The sequence below is a fragment of the Cydia strobilella genome, chromosome 6 (assembly GCF_947568885.1).
Source record: "Cydia strobilella chromosome 6, ilCydStro3.1, whole genome shotgun sequence".
Lineage (NCBI taxonomy): Eukaryota > Metazoa > Arthropoda > Insecta > Lepidoptera > Tortricidae > Cydia > Cydia strobilella.
The window spans coordinates 19,828,324-19,848,400 of NC_086046.1; the positions used below are offsets into that span (position 1 = coordinate 19,828,324).

Genomic DNA, 20,077 nt, shown 5'->3' on the forward strand with positions numbered 1-20,077 from the left:
TAACACTAATCTTAAGAGGGGGCTAATAACATTTGTAGTATTTTTTTTCACGTTTTAATCAAGGGCAAATGCCCCGCTCACTACACGCCTAGCTCAAGCGTTCGTTCATTTCGTTATGTCGAAATTGTTATCTGTTATCTGCATATACATAGTATATACGCGCCACCGAGCGACCGGGGAAAAGTGAAAGAATATTCATCTAAAATTTGGGCTGCATAGGATTTTTTCTCTTTCACTCTTATAAATTTCGGTATTTCGCCATCTTCTCCTACCTATGATGCCACCCGGTCGGTGATAACGACAAAGCATGGCACTATTTTCTCTTATAGGAATCGCAATAAGACTATCTTTCTCTATCAAAGAGTGTCAGGCCCTTGGTTATCTGCCTCTCAATCGTTATTAGATTTTTATATTGGCGGTAGGTAGGCCCTCGGATCATACAGCGCGAAACCTCCGAATAAAGCACAAGTGTTCAATGACAAGTAATACTAATAAGACAAACATTTATATTAAAACTAATAATTTATTGATTTAATCAACAAGTATAACACAAAAATTTCTATAATTTTTCACAATTCAATTCAATTCAATTTTTTACGATATTAAGGAAAAAAATCACAGATTACAAACGGGATTTAAAAAAGGTTTAGAAAAGTTTATAGTTTAATAAATCATGTTATTTAAATTTTAATTCAACGCTAAAACTAACAATGTGCTTAGTCAAATGCGTCTAAATTATTAAACAAATCTGATTTGTTCTTACAAAATACATAACGGAATGTCTGCTTACAAGCTACTTACAAAATAAACGCTCAGCTTTAAACGTGGCTAAATTTATCATTGTGTCTTTTTCATTTAGCAAGCTAAATTTAGCCACCTCAAAGAAGCCTTTTTATTATTATATCTATTCTGTTAGATATCTCATTCACAACCATACCAGCTAAGCTAATGTTATCTGAAAATATACTCTCATAGAGGAATCTTTACAACAATACTTAATATAAGGAACAATTCAAACAATATTTCAACATGGTAATAATCTGTTCTGTACATCGAAACATTTGTGACGTTTTCAACGAAAAGTTACCACATTGTCGGTTGTCGATAAGGTTGATTACAAATTGAAGCTATATGAAAATAGCGCCTTATTGACAACCGACAATAAGTAGTCTACGATTGGTCAAACGAGTTATTTATATATTAGTACAAAAAATAAAGCAGCGAAACCCGTGGTTTGCTGATTGTAGAAATATCTCGAGAAATGGCGGTGGACACGAAATTCTCAATGGGAGGAAAAAATAGGCATTACAATTTAAATACAACTTCTTTGTAATAATGTTAATTACAAAAATAGATTGTGGTTAAAAAAATAAGAAACTGGGAAACACCTATGGAAATAACTTTATATGCGGGTTACCTATAATTATAGGCGTAGATAATGTAGATTTCTACCAACACTATTTATAAACTCCCTAGATTTGTTAAAAACCATTTGTTTTAATTTAAAACTTCAATGCATTATTGCATGAAATATTCTTATAAAACTCGATCATTTAAAATACATTAAAAATGCTGCCTAACTAATAGTTATACACTTACAAATCTACTTAAGGCTTTAACAATAGACATGGCCAGTTTAGCATGCTAAAATTAGATAAGCTTACTCTCTAATAGGGAATATTACGCGAAACTCTGCGTAGGGGGCGCCAGGGCGCCACACCACAATCTGAGAGTCTATCGTGAAACAAGAAAATTTCTTTATTTAGATAAAGAAATGTTAGCATCTCTGTCACTCTTGCATATTCGAGCGATAAAGAGGCAGATAGATCGCGAATTTTCGGATTCGCGTTTCCCGGTAGGTCCTCTGTAAGCAAACCGCCTTGATGCATCAATGTCATATTTTATTATCTCTAAAAACTTGTCAAAAACCTGTTAAAGGTATGTATAAGTTACTCTATGGTTTAGTAAAAAGGCTAGTCCTGCACTCTGGTGGCAGAACATTGCAGTAATATCCCCTATTACTATGACTTTACAATGCTAATTACAATTCCACATGTCTTTTGTATTTAGCATACATAAAAGCCATGCCTGCGGCATTTAGTTTCCTTAATCAACATTCAAACCGATTGTTGCATTTTTAACTAAGAATCTATGGACGTAAGGTGTATTTTTACTTAACATGTTAGCGTTATTTCACACCGATTGATGCACTTTCAACTTATAGGCTATATAAGTAAGGTATATTTTTGCTTGGCATGTTCTATATAGTTGGAAATATAACACCGTTTGTTTCATTTTCAACTAAGACGCTATTAAAATAAGGTATACTTTTGCTTGATCTATTTTAGTTTCTTTAGTAATTTTATGTTTCCCTAAGCTCACAGCGTTGCACTTTAAACCAAGAAACTATAGAAATAAGGTGTATATTTGCTTAACATAATACAAACCTAATACAATTGACTAGTTTTAGTCGGCTTTCTTCGCCTTGGCCTTAGCGGCCGCTTTGGGCTTCGTCGGGTAGATCACGAAGAGCGATAGCTGCGCCGAGCACAGCACGAACGCGACTGAGTTTTGGAGCTGTAACGAACACAAACCGTGAGTAGAAGTGGCTAAACGCGCAAGATGTTCATAATGATCTAAACACGACACACAAAGACAACAACTAACTAATTATAACTAATTTGCTGCTGACTGTATCCAAAGAGAATATATAGGATAGACGGGTACTGTCATTACTGTCATAGTAATTTTTTTAGTCACAGTATATTTACTGCCATCTATCGACACACGATTAAAACTAAAACTAAAATATCAAAAAATGTATAATAATTTTTTTATTTGTATTTATTATTTTTATATGATTTTGACCCATGTTCTTTCACTGATATGTGTTAAAATTGTTACATAACAAAAGAAACCGTCAACGCCATCTAAACGAGAATAGGCCAAAGGTTGGTATTGGTGGTAGCGCCATCATTTCCGCGGCACGTTTTTTCCTTAGACTTTATTCATCTTATACGAAGTTATATGACTTTGCTGTATCTAAGACGAGCCCCCGTATTCATGAACGCGCTACAAAGCCTCAATTAGCTATTAATCACATTGCTTCGGCAATGGATATTGAACCTTCTGATAAGAGATATAAAGTGTATAGTTGTATACTTACAACGAGGAAGTTATTCTTCAGAATGATGCCGTATAGCAACCACATGAACGTGACCACGGCTCCAGAGAAGATCATAGGGAAAGGTAAACCCTCAGTACTCTGCCTGGCGATGATGTCTTTCTGCAAAGGATTAAAATTGATTTGATTAAAGTTTAATTTTAATTTGATACGGACAAAGTGCCAAAAATGTGTACAAACTACCTTAATATATGTGCAATAAAGTAGGTCAAATATTTTCAGCATTTTGTCCGTGAACATTACAGGATAAAAAGTTTTTATTATAACAAAAAAAATTAGGCAAGTTATTCCAAATATATTTTGTGCGTTCTAGAATTTACAGTCAAGGCATTAAATATTACCAACCTAGGTACCAAATACCGCCTGTAAATGTTGAAGAAATATAAACACTACACGCCCATACTCCCTCAAGAATAAAGATCGTGTATCACGTCTTTATGTCCGGTTTTATCTGAGCTGACAGTTCAATCGAATGTCAGTCTTATTCATTGAACATAGAATACATGTTTGAAGTGTTACAAATGTGATTACCAAATCGCCTCTGCCTTGCTAAAGGTGCTGAAAAACTCTTACCAGTCTGAAAAGCGGTGACGCAATCAGGTACAACGTGAAAGCGATCAGGATTGTCCCGAGCCTGTTCTCCACGACGGCGGGATCTACTATTTCAGCGTAGCTATTCACTCCAGCCATGAACGGGCCCCATAGACTTAGTTCTAACTATGATTTCACCGACAAAATAACACTTACCAGCCCGAAAAGCGGGGACGCAAACAGGTAGAACGTGAAAGCAGTCAGGATCGTCCCAAGCCTGTTCTCGACGACGACGGGATTTTCAATTTGAGCATAGCTATTCACTCCAGCAATGAACGGGCCCCATAGACTTAGTACCAACTATGATTTCACCGACAAAACAAACTTACCAGCCCGAAAAGCGGGGACGCAATCAGGTAGAACATGAAAGCAGTCAGGATTGTCCCGAGGCGGTTCTCGACGACGGCGGGATCAGCCATTTGAGCGTAGCTGATCACTCCAGCGGTGAACGCGCCCCATAGACCGAGCTCGAACCACGCTTTAACCTACAACAAACAACAGGTTAATATAATTATGAGCCTGATATAATTCTAAACTTATCATTTCAGAAATTTGACGGACTGCACCTTCGAGCAACACCGGCTTCCGACACGTCGGAAGGGAGGAGCCCATGCAATATGTTACCGTACAAATCATTCTGCCATTTTTTGCGGGGGAAACGTGCACATAGGCGCACTTTTCACTCACTACATACAAAATCTAATCTGTAATGACGGCACAAATACATAGAAAATGACATACGCCAAAGACAAATCTTGCACACCTCGATCTCTTTTTGTGTACGGACGAGTCACAACACGCACCGCCATAGCCACAGTTGTGCCTATGCTTCGGCAGAGGGGAAATTAGTACGAATGCCGTCTCCCTTCCGTGTTGCTCGAAGGACTGTACAGTCCAGGCATAATTATATATATATTCCCAAAGTTTCAAAAATATATGTACGCTCTTACACCTTAGACAATAAAGTCGTGTTCACATATTTTTGAGCTATTTATCTAGATCGATATTTTTGCCTTCGACTGTACAGACCATATGCATTGCATTGTCAACATTTGACATTGACTATCAATTTTTAGATTTCTGCCATGGCCCACGCTAACAATGTCCACACTACCTCACTATAGCCCACACTCCCTTATCTCCGGTCGACTACTTGAAGCGGGTAATTTAAGGAAAGCTTAATATTCAACGACGGCTTTGTTTATCTTTTTTCTTTATTAAAGTAAATTATAAAATCATCAGCGGGCATGAGATGGTCATCTTTCTGTCTCACATACCTTTTCTTTCGTGTAGCAGAAGTAGATAGACAAGTAGACGATGCTCAGCGCTATACCGAAGAAGTTGACTCGGATCATCGTATCATCGCGTAGAATGAACCCATACTGCAGGTTCAGTACTCCCCTGTTAAGGAAAATTCAACGATTAACGTGATAAAGTAGGTATATATGTGCCATTCTCAACCAAAAGGGTACTTATTGTCGGTTGTCAATACGGCGCTATTTCCATATAGCTTCAATTTGAAATCAACCTTATGGATAAGCGACAATGTGGTACCTTTTGGTTGAAAATGTCACTATAAAAAAACCGGCCAAGTGCGAGTCGGACTCGCCCACCGAGGGTTCTGTACTTATTAGTTGTTATAGCGGCAACAGAAATACATCATCTGTGAAAATTTCAACTGTCTAGCTATCACGGTTCATGAGATACAGCCTGCTGGCAGACAGACGGACAGACAGACAGACGGACAGCGGAGTCTTAGTAATAGGGTTCCGTTTTTATCCTTTGGGTACGGAACCCTAATAATGGAATAGTGGCTTTATAAATAGGATAAATTTGCAATTGGTACTGTTAAATACCAATATTGTTCGATTGCGGTGAATATTTCCATTAAGGTCAATGTGGGAAAAACCGTCTACAAGCTTTTTCGTCGCTATAACTCTTATTATAGTTTACAATACACATACTCCACTTATAAAAGGCAAAACAGGACCCAAGCTCTTCTGTCTGACTGTGACTAAGCGACGTACGTATAATACGAGAGTTTTAGCCCTATGACGGTCTTGCCCGCAATCAATTTTACCACATTGACCTTATTGTCTTTTACGCCTTTATAGGCAACTTTTTAGGATCCTGTATTTACACACTGCGTTAACAGATGGCTAAGCTGATTAAAAACACGAATTCTACTACCAATGACATTCAACTGCCCAATAAGGGATATTACTGCAATGTTCTGCCACCAGAGTGCAGGACTAGCCTTTTTAGTAAATCATAGAGTAATTTATACATACTGTACCTTTAACAGGTTTTTGACAAGTTTTCAGAGATAATAAAATATGACATTGATGCATCAAGGCGGTTTGCTTACAGAGGACCTACTGGGAAACGCGAATCCAAAAATTCGCTATCTGCCTCTTTATCGCTCGAATACGCAAGAGTGACAGAGATGTTAGATAAATAAATTTTCTTGTTTCACGATAGACCCTCAGATTGTGGTAGTGGCGCCACCTACGCAGAGTTTCGCGTAATATCCCTATTTACTGTCATCGATGGTAAGTTTCGAATTCGACTTATGCGTACAGAACTGTTTCTTTGCGATTGTGATAAAATTAACAATTATACTGTAAACGAGCTCAATATTTCTTACATTTGTTTGTTTAATTACGAATAATGGTCGCCTTACTCCCATTATCAGCAATTAGATATAAGCTTCGCGCTCCCTCGGTTAATTAATAAATTATCACAAGTGATATATTACGGTACGTTATCTTATCAACATAAATTGGCAATCTATTCCTTAATATTGTCAAAGATAGATATAACTCCGTAATAGATGGATACACTCTAAGGAAAAAACGTGCCTCGAAAATCACGAAAATTTGATTCTCGATCAGATGGCGCCACTAGTTTTGGCCTACACTCGTATAGAGGGCGTTGACTGTTTCGTTTGTTATTTATAATTTTAACGCATACCAGTGAAAGAACATGGGTCAAAATCATATAAAAATAATTAATGCAAATAAAAAAATCATTTATCCATATTTAAATACATTTTATCGTATTTTTATAAATATTTATTTTTAGTTTTAAAGTGTGTCGACAGATGGCAGTGAATTTACTGGGGTTACAAAATTTACTATGACAGTACCGCTCTAGTATAAGTTACTCTATGATATTGTAGAATCTATAGATTAGTCATAAATACGCCGCTATACGGCACGTGTTTTCTCTCTACGTTTTGTTTAGCATTACCTATATATCTAGTAATTTCTAGTATTAGAGCACATACTAATAAGATTGTGTAAGATATTTTGCTCGCATCGTTGTGTACAGCGATGGATGTATCCAGCCGCAAAATTGCATGGCCACTTTATGAATGAACTTATTAATAATTTGTCCATGCAATTTTACAGCTCGTTGTACAAGATATTTACTGTGCCTACATTTTGATGGCCAAGGTGTCCGTAGTATTAATCTCTTTTCGATGTACAGACATTTCCTCTTTTGCATTGAAATTCTAAAATCGTCTTTCACTACTTACCCAGTTTCTAGCATAATTCTGTGATAGATACATTCATTAGACGACTAGCTTCTGCCCACGTGGAATGATGATGATGATTGATAAAAACCGGACAAGTGCGAGTCGGACTCGCGCACCGAGGGTTCCGTACTTTTTAGTATTTGTTGTTGTAGCGGCAACAGAAATACATCATCTGTGAAAATTTCAACTGTCTAGCTATCACGGTTCGTGAGATACAGCCTGGTGACAGACAGTCGGACAGCGGAGTCTTAGTAATAGGGTCCCGTTTTTACCCTTTGGGTACGGAACAATAAAAACTATCCTATGTTCTTCCCCGGGCGTCAGACTATTCCCATACCTATTTTTTTTTCTAAATCGGTTCAGTGTGAAGAGGTAACAGACAGGCAATTATTTTCGCTTTATAATATAAGTAGGGATTTTTAGATGTCATTCTTGGCGGTAGCGCCCCAGCCCATACGTTACGAGCGGGCTATAAATCATTTTGTACTGCCTGATTGGCTACGGCCTTGGCCGACAAATACACTTCTAGCCATTATTACAATATACGACAAGGTCAAACTTCCGGTTATTGACACACCTTTCGACTAGATATTTATTATGTAACATTAATATACAGTAGAAACCGCTTATACGAGCATGTTTAACAGGGTGCTAACGAAAAATTACAGTTTTTATATTGAATTTTTACACATTTAAATCAAGGGCAAGTGCCATAAAAAAATTCACTCGGTAACGTCGGAAATTGGAGGACTCTCGCACTTTCCTAGAGGTTTAAAGGTCGTATCGGTTCGGAAATACCGCGGGCAAGAGCTCATTCCACAGTTTAGCTTTATTTTATTTATTTTTTTATTTCTAAGTGGTGAAGATGGAAATGTTGTCGCGTAGAGCGGATGGCGGAAAGAAGCGGCAGGAATTAATCCGAACAATTCTTCGGAGCACCACTAGTACTTACATGACTAGACCGCCGGAGAAGGGCATAAGCGGCACGCCCTTAGTGTCCCCCTGCTTGTAGATGTCCCAGCACAAGAATGAGCCAGAAAACATTTGTCCCATGGTGACCACGGCCGCAATCGTGCCGACGATCTCCTTGTACGGCTGTAGCACGTTTGAGAGAGCCTCCATCTTGAATTCTGAGGAAGATAATTAGTTTCTACATAAAAGAATTGGACACGTCAAAACGAATATGAGCCCAATCTCTTCTGGCTCCATGAGTTTCGTATTTCTGTCGATAGATTCCCTCAATACTCTCAATCACTTGCGATACGTGTAAAGACTAAAGTGTGCCTATAAAAACCGGCCAAGTGCGAGTCGGACTCGCGCACCGAGGGTTCCGTACTTTTTAGTATTTGTTGTTAAAGCGGCAACGGAAATACATCATCTGTGAAAATTTCAACTGTCTAGCTTGATAGCACGCTTCGTGAGATACAGCCTGGTGACAGACAGACGGACAGACGGACAGACGGACAGCGGAGTCTTAGTAATAGGGTCCCGTTTTAACCCTTTGGGTACGGAACCCTAATAAAAAGCACCCATTTAATATCAGCAAACAAATCAAGACTTCCTCATATTTGCGTATTTTTAGCAAGAAAACATCTAGAGAGTCACAGCGTTTATCGCCGCCATCATGGAATCTGACCGCCACACCCAAGCGCGGCGTATGTAATAGGGAGTACTCCTCGTAATAGGGAGGGGCGAACATCAAAAAACCGCTAACAGTATAAATAGATCACTTAACACTGACCCGAGAATAAATCGCCACAACCTCTATTACTTTTACTTAAGCACGTGTATTGCCTTTGGAGCGCGAGCGCTGGCGAGAATCGGAGTCACCTAAAAACATTGCATAACAAGTATGACAACGAAACATTTTTTGTCCGATATTTCGTTTGTCCGAGCGCGCTTTTTTTAAGAGTTGGATTTTCAGAAGGGTCACAAATTTAACCTAGCCTAATCTAATTGTTTCTACACGAAGCCTTTTTAAAATATTTTGACAAATATAGTGATGATTTTTGTTCATGAGAGAAATCTTTTTCGACGTTGCGATGGGATACTAATGTGTTTTCACACACCACTGTGACACTGTGACACGACGAAGGACGATTCGAGGTCATATTTCTGCTCTTCGAGCGTTGTTGGTGTATGCAAATTGTATGAATAATTGAATATTATAAAATTTATTGCCGTAGTCCATACAGCGTTGCGTGACGCGTGACTCATCGTCAAACCCCGGTTTGGCGGGGGTGAAATGCACCAGTGCTAGGTGATAGTGATAATTGATAAGTATTGACTCAAGTGTTATCGATATGCAAAAATTTCAAAATCTCAATAACAAATGTGACTCTTCCTCGAACTAAACGTTATTAAAAAAACATGCCAAAGTTGATCGATATCGATTTTTATAAAGAATAGAATGGAATACATTAACGTCACATGATGGTAGGTTACATAAGAGAGTGTATAAAAGGAGCGGACGAAAAAAGAAAAGGACCGCCACTCAGCGTTATGCCACGGCTGGCCGCAGCGCTGATTTTCGGTAGGGACCTAACTAATAAATAACTTAAAGAGTTAAAGTAACAACAAACGAACAATGAGAGAAAAAACAAAACAACAAACAAGTAATGAGAAAAAAAGAAAAGAAAAATGAGTAGACAATTACAATTTACTGCCGTCGCTTAGTTTAAATAGGTTCAATGTCTATTGCGATTTTGCCTAGTGCGTGAAGGAGATGAAGGAAGTAAGTAATTCAGAAAAAAATTAAAAGGTATGTAGTTGTTGCCGTTAGGTATTTAGTTGTGTCTTGAAAAACGTAATTCGACATTTTGTCTTGAAGGTGTTAAGTGTTTTAAGCGTTCGAACAGGTGGAGGCAGGTTGTTCCAACATTTGGTAGCGGCATATCTAAAACTGCCACGGAATCACAGATTAATAAATAGTTACTACGTAACAGATACATCATTCCCATACAAAAGCGAAAATACCTACGCTATAATAGCCTACAAATTCTTAATAATAATACCATTAATACCTGCTGCTCAGGACGAGAAGAAATGTACCATAAGTACGCGAACAAAGAGTCGAGACTGCCTTGCTCGCCGTGCGAGTCACGTGCCAAAGCGTCATCGTAAGAATGCGCTAGGGTTGTACTGTTACTTATGTTATTATTGTAATATAACAAATGTTGCAAATAAACCATATTTTTTATTAGTCAATCAAATATTTAAAAACAACAATTATATTACCTGACTCAAAAAACTCCTTCATTTACGATTTACCTACTTATGTTCAAAGAAATAAATGGTGACAAAATTCATAAAGATAGATTTAAAATACTACTCGGTAAATACGACAAATTTTCCTTTGTTTTTTGACTTTTACACCCATCTACTGCACAATAATTTCGTGGTTTCGGCATTTCGAAGCGTAGGCGCGGGAAACGCGCGGTGCGAGCGCTCAGGCGGGCGTTCGGCGGCCCTCTGTCGGTTGAATCGTCGACGATACGCCGAGCGGTAGGCATATAGCGCGTGGCCTTTAGCGAGTGAAGGAGGCCTGACGGAATACGGCTGTTTGCAACTTTCATTTGCCCTCGCACTAGCCAAAACTGTCCCCGTTTGAACACATCGTTTATATTTGTATAGGTAGCTACCTAGCTAACATTAATTACCTTTATGTAGTATATTATCTTCGTGTGTGTGACAAATGTCACCTCAATGCTATTTGTAGACTGGCTGAACGCTATTAACTAAACAGGCTAAAATAGATAGAGCCATATACTTAATTGTAACTTGTAATAATACACTGTTTTACCCGAGCCTTCGAATCTCGCAAGTTATGTAAGCGATTGCAATAGCACCAAATGGCACCGCACCTATTTACTTCAGATACTGCCCTCAATCTGTGCTGTGCTTCCTACAAATGATTATAAACGAGTGGCAAATTGAAATTGACACTTGTGCGTCACTCACACACCCACGAGTGACGTCACAGTTCGGAAACGCGCTTGTTTGCACACAGGTGATTGAGAAGGTCGTTTAGAGGTCGTAAAGGGGAGATTGTTACACTGTGGTACATCGTCAAAACTGTTAACTGACAATTCTGAAACCTTATTGCAAAGGAATAAGGGACACCAATGGTCATTTAAGAGACGTACAGTCACCAGCAGAAGTTGCTAAGCGGGCGAGGTGTTCAAAACGATCTTGAAGCGACTTTTATCCTCAAGGACAATGCTGACATCGAGCATGAGCGTAACATGATCGCCCGGAGGTTTGCAAGGTGTTCCTGGGACGTAAAAGTAACGCTTTTTAGAGCGTACTGCATATCTCTGTATACATGCAGCCTGTGGGCGAACTACACTCATTAAGCCTACAACACCCTCCGTGTGCAGTTTAACAATGCGTTCAGGGCGGTGATGGGGCTACCTCGCTACTGGAGCGCGTCGGGCATGTTCGTCCTCCTCCTACAATTTAGGAGGGAATTAAACCTTCTCGGGCCAGAGGTGTAGGGTTGGAGCCGGCGTAGCTTTATCGCGTATAGAATAGAATAGAATGAGATTTTATTCGTAAGCACAAACAAACAAGACATTACATAATACAAAAGAAAACATAAAATAAGATTAAAGTGCCACGAAATGGCCTCATCTCAGCATGTTGCTGGTGACTTCCAGCGCTGATCTTCCGATGAGACCATCAGGTGAGAAGAATCACGAAAGGTAACAGACAAGAATAAAAGAGAAGATACACGGTATACACGGTGTTACTTGAGCCACTGAAAACCTGAGACACCCCAAAAGATTTTTTTTATTTTAAACATCTTGAGTATTTATACTTTAATCCGATAAATAAATAAATAAATATTCCTTGTTTAGTTTTCTTAACAATTCTATTCGAATGGTAATTCTACACAAGATACTTCGTCGTTTTAGTGACATCAAACAATTGCTAGTTACCGTCGTGAACACTGTTAACTGACCATTTGCATACCTTACTGCAATGAGATAAGGTTTACCAATGGCCAGTTAAGGGTGTTGCTTATTGCCAAATAACGTGTCAAATGCTAGTTGTTGATATTGTTGCGTTACAAACTTGTAGACTGACTACTGAGCATGTAAAAATAATAATAATAATAAAAATACCCCCATTAAAATATAGTGCAATCGATTCTCCTATCGATTATTAACAAACTGTTTTTAGGTTTTCAGTGGGTCATGAAACACCGTGTATATACTATATCTTTACTTGAAAATAGTTGTATTGTATTTGTGAACCGATTTTGCATGTATGTACAACCAGCCTTAAACTTTATGATGGTTCATTAATTTTGTATGTGGGTATTTTTGCACTTAGTAGATTTTCCTCAGTCACCCGTTGACCACGAACGCTGTAAAGGGTTCGAAACGTCGGGATGTATTATTTGTCAATTTTGAATTTGGAAATTGTAATAAATCACAAATTTAATTTGAAGTTGAGTATACGCGGGAACACGAGGTTATGACGTAGGAAGCTCTGGCTAATTATTACCTATTTATGAAGTACCTAATCAAGAGATAATTCCAAGGTCATCTTGATACTATTGAACTCATACAATAGGAAGATAATGTGCCTTGTAAAGTACAAGTGCTTGCTTGTGTACAAGTCAGTTGATATGTAAATTAAAATTAAAATGTATATTTTATATTGCACTAGGGATTCATCCATTAATTACGTCACACGAATTTCGAGGCTTTTTGACACATTTGGCAAACCCATCCCTACCTGGTGCGACGTCACATTTTTTCAATAAAATCGGCAAAACGAATTAAGCATTATTAATATTTTATACAAAATAAATATTAGTAATTATATAACCCAAAACTGATTAGGAAAGAAAATTAAATGATTAAAAACGATTATCGTTCCAAAAACTTATTATTTAATTGTACAGCAAACAAAATAAGTTAGTGACGTCACAAAGTTTGTGACTTCCCCCTCCCCCTTGTCACAACATGTCACATTGTCATGACCCCCTCCCCCCCCTAAACGTGTGATGTAATTAATGGATGACCCCTAGCGACCCGCCCCGGCTTCGCACGGGTAGTGCCATATTTTAACTAATTTACACAAAACCTTGTTATGATTTTACACGTCGTAATTCCTGATAGAATAAAATTTTCATTAAACAGTGAAAGCTATAATTTGTCATAAGATTAGTCATCATCATCATCATTGGCCTTATCGTCTGTTGCAGACGATTTATGGTGTAACACCGGAGAGACACCGTTTTTGATGGCTAAAATAAGATTAGTATGTCATAAGATAAAGGTACAATTAGCTCAGTATTATAAATGGCGTATTGACAACAAGTGTAATTTTTTTTTAAATTAGATATGTTTTTACGGATTTAAATTGAGTTTAGACAATTATCTTTATGTAAGGCCCAAAAAGTGATATTTGTAATCAAACCTTAATTAATTAGTTTTAATTAAGCAGAAACGTCTACAATCGAAACAACTGCTTAGAAATAAATTGAAAGTGTCAGAATTAAATAAGTTCGTAATTTATTTCTAAGCTCAAACATTTATAAGTTTATTTAATCTAGAATGTTTAAGAGGTTTACGTACACCGGGACAGTGTACGAGTCGGATGGCCGAGTGTTATGATTTTTTAAAAATAATATTACAATCTTTTGGTCACAATTATTAAGCAAGACAAATGCCAAAACTGACAGTCCGGTTCCAACTAATCAATCACGGGCCAGTATAAGAACGCCAATCCGACTTGTTTCCGGTCTGGTTCTAGGCACCATGTTGGTTGCAAAAGGCGGGTAGGATGGTGACAACGCTTGATGAGTGCCGACGTATTGTTAAGACTGAATACTTTGAATATAGTGATAATTAATAAAATCAGTTACAACGAAGATTGACTTTGAATTTACAAAAACCTCCTCAAGAATCACTCTAATGATAGGTGAAAACCGCATGAAAATCCGTTCAGTAGTTTTTGAGTTTATCGCGAACATACAGACAGAAGGACGCGGCGGGGGACTTTGTTTTATAAGGTGTAGTGATTGCACATATTTTATGGTGATGAAACTAAGCAACATATACAAGGATAACAATTGTGTAATTATACCTACAAGATAATAAAACACAGAGTCATGACTAGCAATAGTGACATGGCAAAAAAAATACATTGATGGATTAGCAAAAAAGCTAGTCTTCCACACTCTGGTAACTTGAGTAACTTGACACTTGATAAGGTATGTTAAGAGTAAGAGAGAGAGAAGAGACAAAAATAACGCCAATAAGCATCCAATAAGCCATATAATTTATAGGTAGGTACTATAAAGTTATTTACCATGTATTGTAGATATTTTATTACACCACATTTATTCAGTTGCTAAGTTAAGATATCAAACTGCAAAATATACTTACGCTATAAAACTCCTGGTTAAAACCAACGATTTCAATAAAACGATTTTATATACACTGCGTTTAACTGTTTAAAACTAAGATTTAGCTTAGCACTTAGCAGCACCGACTGCTAAAGCTATAACAATACAAATTAAAACAATATTTTACTACGCAAGGGTTACTGTGACTGACCGACAATGCCACTCGAGACTCGACCACACGACAAAATTGACGTGAAGAAAGTGACATAATGACAATTAGTGACAGCCGAAATTGACAGCCAGCTGGAAAACGTCAAAGACACGTGGCGAACCATTCATCCATTCCTTTCCGTTTGTTTATGGATTTATATTCGTTCGTTCTTTGGTCGATCGTTCCAATCGCATTGCAGTCATTGCACTCTGCAGGAAATTTAAGAAACTGAAGGATCTTATCTATGGTCAACCCCGGGTTGACATTTTATAATTTTCGCGAGATTTTTCCAATTCTACAAATTTTCAGCCATCTGTGTTCTATTTTAAGACTAATGACTGATAAGAGTTTCATGAATTCCTCTGTTATTTTCTGGTGTGTCATGTGTGTAGTCAGCGTGGGGTTAGGCGTCGGTATGAGAGTTCTATGAATAGTGCGGAGGTAGCTTCCTGAGGGTTGTGGTTGGGACAGTTTGGTAATATGCAATGGATATACAAGGGCTGGAAGAAGCGATGTCTGTGGGTGCTGTTAGTGGCAGCGTTGTGCCCGCTGCTCGTGGCCCAGAAGATCGGTGACCCGTACGAGATCCTTGGGATCTCCCGCCGAGCGACACTGGTTGAAATTCGCAAGGCGTACAGGCAAAAAGCTAAGGAATGGTGAGTTTACGCTGCTATCTTAATCGAACAGGGTCTACTTTATTGTGAACGTGACTGACATGGTTCTGTTTTGTGTTTGGATCAATATGTTATGAATAAACAAATGGCGCGACGAATCTGTAAATTTTGGAATCTATTCAAATTGTTTGTATGATATCTTGTTGTAGTTGTGAGAAATAAAATAATTAATTATGTGCTCTGTGAGTTAAATTAGATCCATCTGTTGTGGCATGAGCTTGACCCATATTTGTCATTTTTGATGCTGTTGTCATGAAGTTAAATTAATATAAGGGCAATAAAAATACACCAGATGGTGCACACACACCATCTACAATTGGTGCCTTTTTTGCTCCACAAAATTTTTATAGTCTATAAATTTTTAAATACTCAGTTAAAAGTAAGGCAATTGTGTTAAGAAAGTCATAGAATAAACATAACTACCATTCTCATATTTATGTTTATGATCATTTAACCCCTGGTTGTGATATTATGTTGGCTAAAAAGTTACCTATAAGACCCGTGGATGTGATATCACACATATTTTCATACTAAATAACAACAAGGTTTTTACCAGTTGCTTTTCACTGAAGGAAAACATTAAAATTCTGTCTAATGTTAATATGGAGCAATTTCTCTTCTGGGTTGGAATGGAATGCCAGATGGATGCTTTTGTAAAAACTAGTTCTAGCTCAGAATAAATAATAGTACTACCGTACAGAAAGGAAACTTCCTACAAGACTGAAGTTTGACAGTAGTTCAGGGACGAATCATGCTGTCCCTTTCTAATATATGGCATTATCCCTTTCGGCTATTTATGGTTGTCAAAGTTCAAGTCATTATCTTATCTATGGTCGTGCACACAAAGGGACTTTAAGTTGTGTCAACCCTAATTATTGCTCGGAGCAATGCTGAGCCAAACAGAGCTGTGATTACCCAAAAGGAGGAGTTTCGCACCTCTGCTACTAGTTCTTCATGCTATTATGACAATAAGGAACTAGTCTGGCAAACACAACTTGCCATTCAGTAAGAAGTGTAAGAACCAGGAAAATTTTACTCATCCCTTTCTTTTGGCTGCAAGTACTAGCATAAGGCCCAAAATACACTTGTAAGTTTCACTTACATAAGTAGGGACAAAGCTATTTGTTAGAATAGATAATGATATCCATAATAACAGTTTTGAATGATTCACGGTTAGTTTCAATAGACTTATATTGACCTGGATATGGACCGTGAACAAGATGCATGTAACTGCATCGAAATATTGGGAGCTCGGAAACAATACAAAAGGTAATCAAGGTCCATATCCGGGTCAATATAAGTCTAATAATATTTATCTCACATTCTGTAGTATAGCTGTGTCTCTACATATGTATGTAAAACTTACAAGTGTATCTTAGGCCCAGGGTTTGAAATTTTCCAGATAATTGTAGTCTTTGATAATTATCCCAGGTATGTATGGTGCTATATTTATTTTCTTTGAATTATTTGATAGTAAAAAATAATGATTGGGGCATTTTTTGCTATTGATTAGTTTTTTATTAACCATTGAAATATAAGATAATGATCATGTAACAATCTAATTATATTTCGTAAATTTTAGGTTTTTATCAAATCGATAATTATCAGGCATAAACATCACGATAATTATCAAGATAGCTATCATTGATAATTATTATGCTTACGAACCCTGCTTAGGCCTAAGACAAAGACAGTATGATTTTCTCTGTCTATGTTTGAAAAGACAGTTCTGTGCCAAACCATACATTATTTAGTTTATGTCAATATTTTAACAGGCATCCTGACAAAAACCTTCACCCAAATGCGGAGTCTCGCTTTGTGGAAATCAAGCAGGCGTATGAGCTGCTCTCGGACACAGAGCGACGGCAAGCTTATGACCAGTATGGCATTACAAATGAAGATGAACACCTCTACAAGCAGAGACATGATTACAGTACATATGCTCGGTTCAGGTTAGTATTTGTAAACAATTAGGCTAGATATATGTATATGAATATGTCTAGTTGATGGCCAAAAGTGGAAAAGGGGTAATGGAACATGCTACAAGAGTTGCTTTTTCAGAATGCTAGAAACCCAAGTTTTGGTTTAGTTTTTAACCTAAGACATAGAATGTTATCAGGACAAAGATTGGTGGCTTCCTACCATTCAAAAAAGTATTTACATCTCGCTTTGTGTGGTAGGCCACAGGACAGTGGATGTCATTCCAGATCTAGAGCAGAGCCCAACTGGGGAAGTACCTCCACCTTACAGAAAACCGCAGCCAAATAACACTAGACCCTACTCGTAGTGTTGTGTTCCTGCCGGTGAGTAAGGTTGCCAGAGCTCAACGAGGGAGAGGAGTGTTAGGGTCGGCAACGCGCATGTAATTCCTCTGGTGTTATAAATAATTTAAATCAAATACAAGCCTATAGGCTGGCCTTAAGGCTTAAATTCTACTGGTAATTCTAGGATATTCAGTTCTATTTGTTATTAAAATTCCATTTTATATATACTTCTTTTTTTTAATCAGTCATCATAACTATTACTTATGAAAGCAAAAGAATGTAAATGATTGTATATTTGGCGTGACCAATTTTTCAAGTGTTTTTCAATAAAAAGACATCAAGATCGCTTACCTTCCTTCTAATGCTAACAAAAAACAAGCAAATCTCTTTATAAAGTAATATATTCTTATAGTGATTCAGGTTAATAGACCATCATTCAGTTTAAATTGACTCTCTTCCAAATATTTACTTCCTTCGCCACTTTGATTCGCGGATATTAAATGCTTGGTAAACAAACATCAGTCTGGATCGCTTCTAAAACATTGAACTGATGAGTCATTTTAAAATCGAATTCAATATGATACAGATCTTTGGTGTTTTTTGAGATTGAGATTTTACAGATGGCGCCAGGATAAGTTTTTCCGGTCAATCCCTAGAATTGTGTCAAATTATTGTTTTTTTTTTGGTATAATATGGCGCGGAAGCCAGCCTTTTAAGCCAAATCTCATAGAACAAAACTAGAGAAAGGGTAAAGCTGCAGACGTCCATAGGCTACGGTGAGTGCGGCGGGTATCAGGCGGGCCATACGGTTGTTTGCCACTGACGTGGTATTAAAAAAAGCAATGATGGCGCCATCTATGCAAACATTTGACAGTTGCCAACCCCATTACTGAAATCAACTTAAGTAATAAGCATGCCGTATGGCATTAAACCATGGTCCATGAAACACCTCATGAAGGGAGACCTACCTCTATCACTCAAACGTAGGCTCATGGACATGTGCATACTTCCAGTCCTCACCTACGGTGCTCAGACTTGGTCTTTGACGGAAGCTCAGAAGTCCAAACTCGGGGTTTGTCAGAGAGGTATGGAGCGCAGCATATTAGGTGTGAAACTCGGGGATCGCATCCGGAACACCACGCTGCGCTCTAAAACCCAAATAATACCTAGATGTAGCTCGGAAAGCGGACAAGTTAAAGTGGGACTGGGCTGGTCATGTCTGCCGCATGCCGAATGACTTGAAGGCCAAAATAACCACAGAGTGGGTGCCCCATGAGTCAAACCGGGGATCCGGCAGACCTCGTCGGCGATGGCGGGATAACTTGGACTCCTTTTTGAGCGACTGGCCAGATGTAGCTCAAAACCGGGAGGAGTGGAAGAAGAGGGGGGAGGCCTTTGCCCAGCAGTGGGACACAATAGGCTCGTAATAAAAAAAATATGGCATTAAGTCCGCTTTTTAAAAACGGGACCCTATTACTAAGACTCCTCTGTCCGTCTGTCTGTCACCAGGCTGTATCTCATCAACCGTGATAGCTAGACAGCTGAAATTTTCACAGACGATGTATTTATGTTGCCGCTGTAACGACAAATACTAAAAAGTACGGAACCCTCGGTGGGCGAGTCCGACTCGCACTTGTCCGGTTTTGTAAATAATTAGTTCCACACAAAACAAAAATGTGAAAAACATGATATATTTACATAAGCTTAGTTCTTATGAGGCACATAAAGTAGTAGTCAATCAAACCAATTTGAATCATAATATGTATGTAACTCCGTGATCTCCGTATAGGATGAATAAAGTCTAAGGAAAACACGTGCCTCGGAAATCAAGAAAATTTGATTCTCGGATAGATGGCGCTACACATGTTGGCCTATTCTCGGCTAGATGGCGTTGACCGTTTCGCTTGTTATATAACAATTTTAACACATATCATTGAAAGAACATGGGTCAAAATCATATAAAAATAAAAAATCGTTTATTTTGGATGATACAATCCATATTTTGTTAGTTACAAATATACTTAAATTACTACAAAAAAAAACATTTATCCATATAATACATTTTTTTGGTATTTTTTTACATTTTCATTTTTAATTTTAATCGTGTGTTGATAGATGCCAGTAAGTTTACTGTGACTACAAAATTTACTATGACAGTAACCCTCTATCCTATATATTCTCTTTGTTTGAACTAAACTAGAGACTCCAATGATAGGGCTCGTCAGACAATGCTACATCGTGCAAGACAT

General features: G+C 37.8%; 2 protein-coding genes across 2 annotated transcripts in view; one reads left to right on the plus strand and one right to left on the minus strand.

Annotated features, from left to right (window-relative positions):
• Positions 1-526: 526 nt before the first annotated feature.
• On the minus strand, positions 527-14,913 carry LOC134742279 (sugar transporter SWEET1). The gene is made up of 6 exons (XM_063675330.1): positions 14,720-14,913; positions 8,269-8,446; positions 5,053-5,176; positions 4,105-4,260; positions 3,167-3,286; positions 527-2,577 (listed from the first exon to the last, which is right to left on the minus strand). The coding sequence occupies exons 2-6, from the start codon at positions 8,436-8,438 to the stop codon at positions 2,467-2,469; spliced, it is 681 nt and encodes a 226-aa protein (XP_063531400.1). The 5' UTR covers positions 8,439-8,446; positions 14,720-14,913; the 3' UTR covers positions 527-2,466.
• A 163-nt stretch (positions 14,914-15,076) lies between these two features.
• The window catches only part of LOC134742341 (uncharacterized), a 43,210-nt gene continuing 38,209 nt past the window's right edge, over positions 15,077-20,077 (plus strand). The window contains exons 1-2 of the mRNA XM_063675392.1: positions 15,077-15,546; positions 17,340-17,516. Of these exons, the coding sequence (XP_063531462.1) occupies positions 15,371-15,546; positions 17,340-17,516 (353 nt within the window). The 5' untranslated portion in view covers positions 15,077-15,370. The remainder of the gene's footprint in view (positions 15,547-17,339; positions 17,517-20,077) is intronic.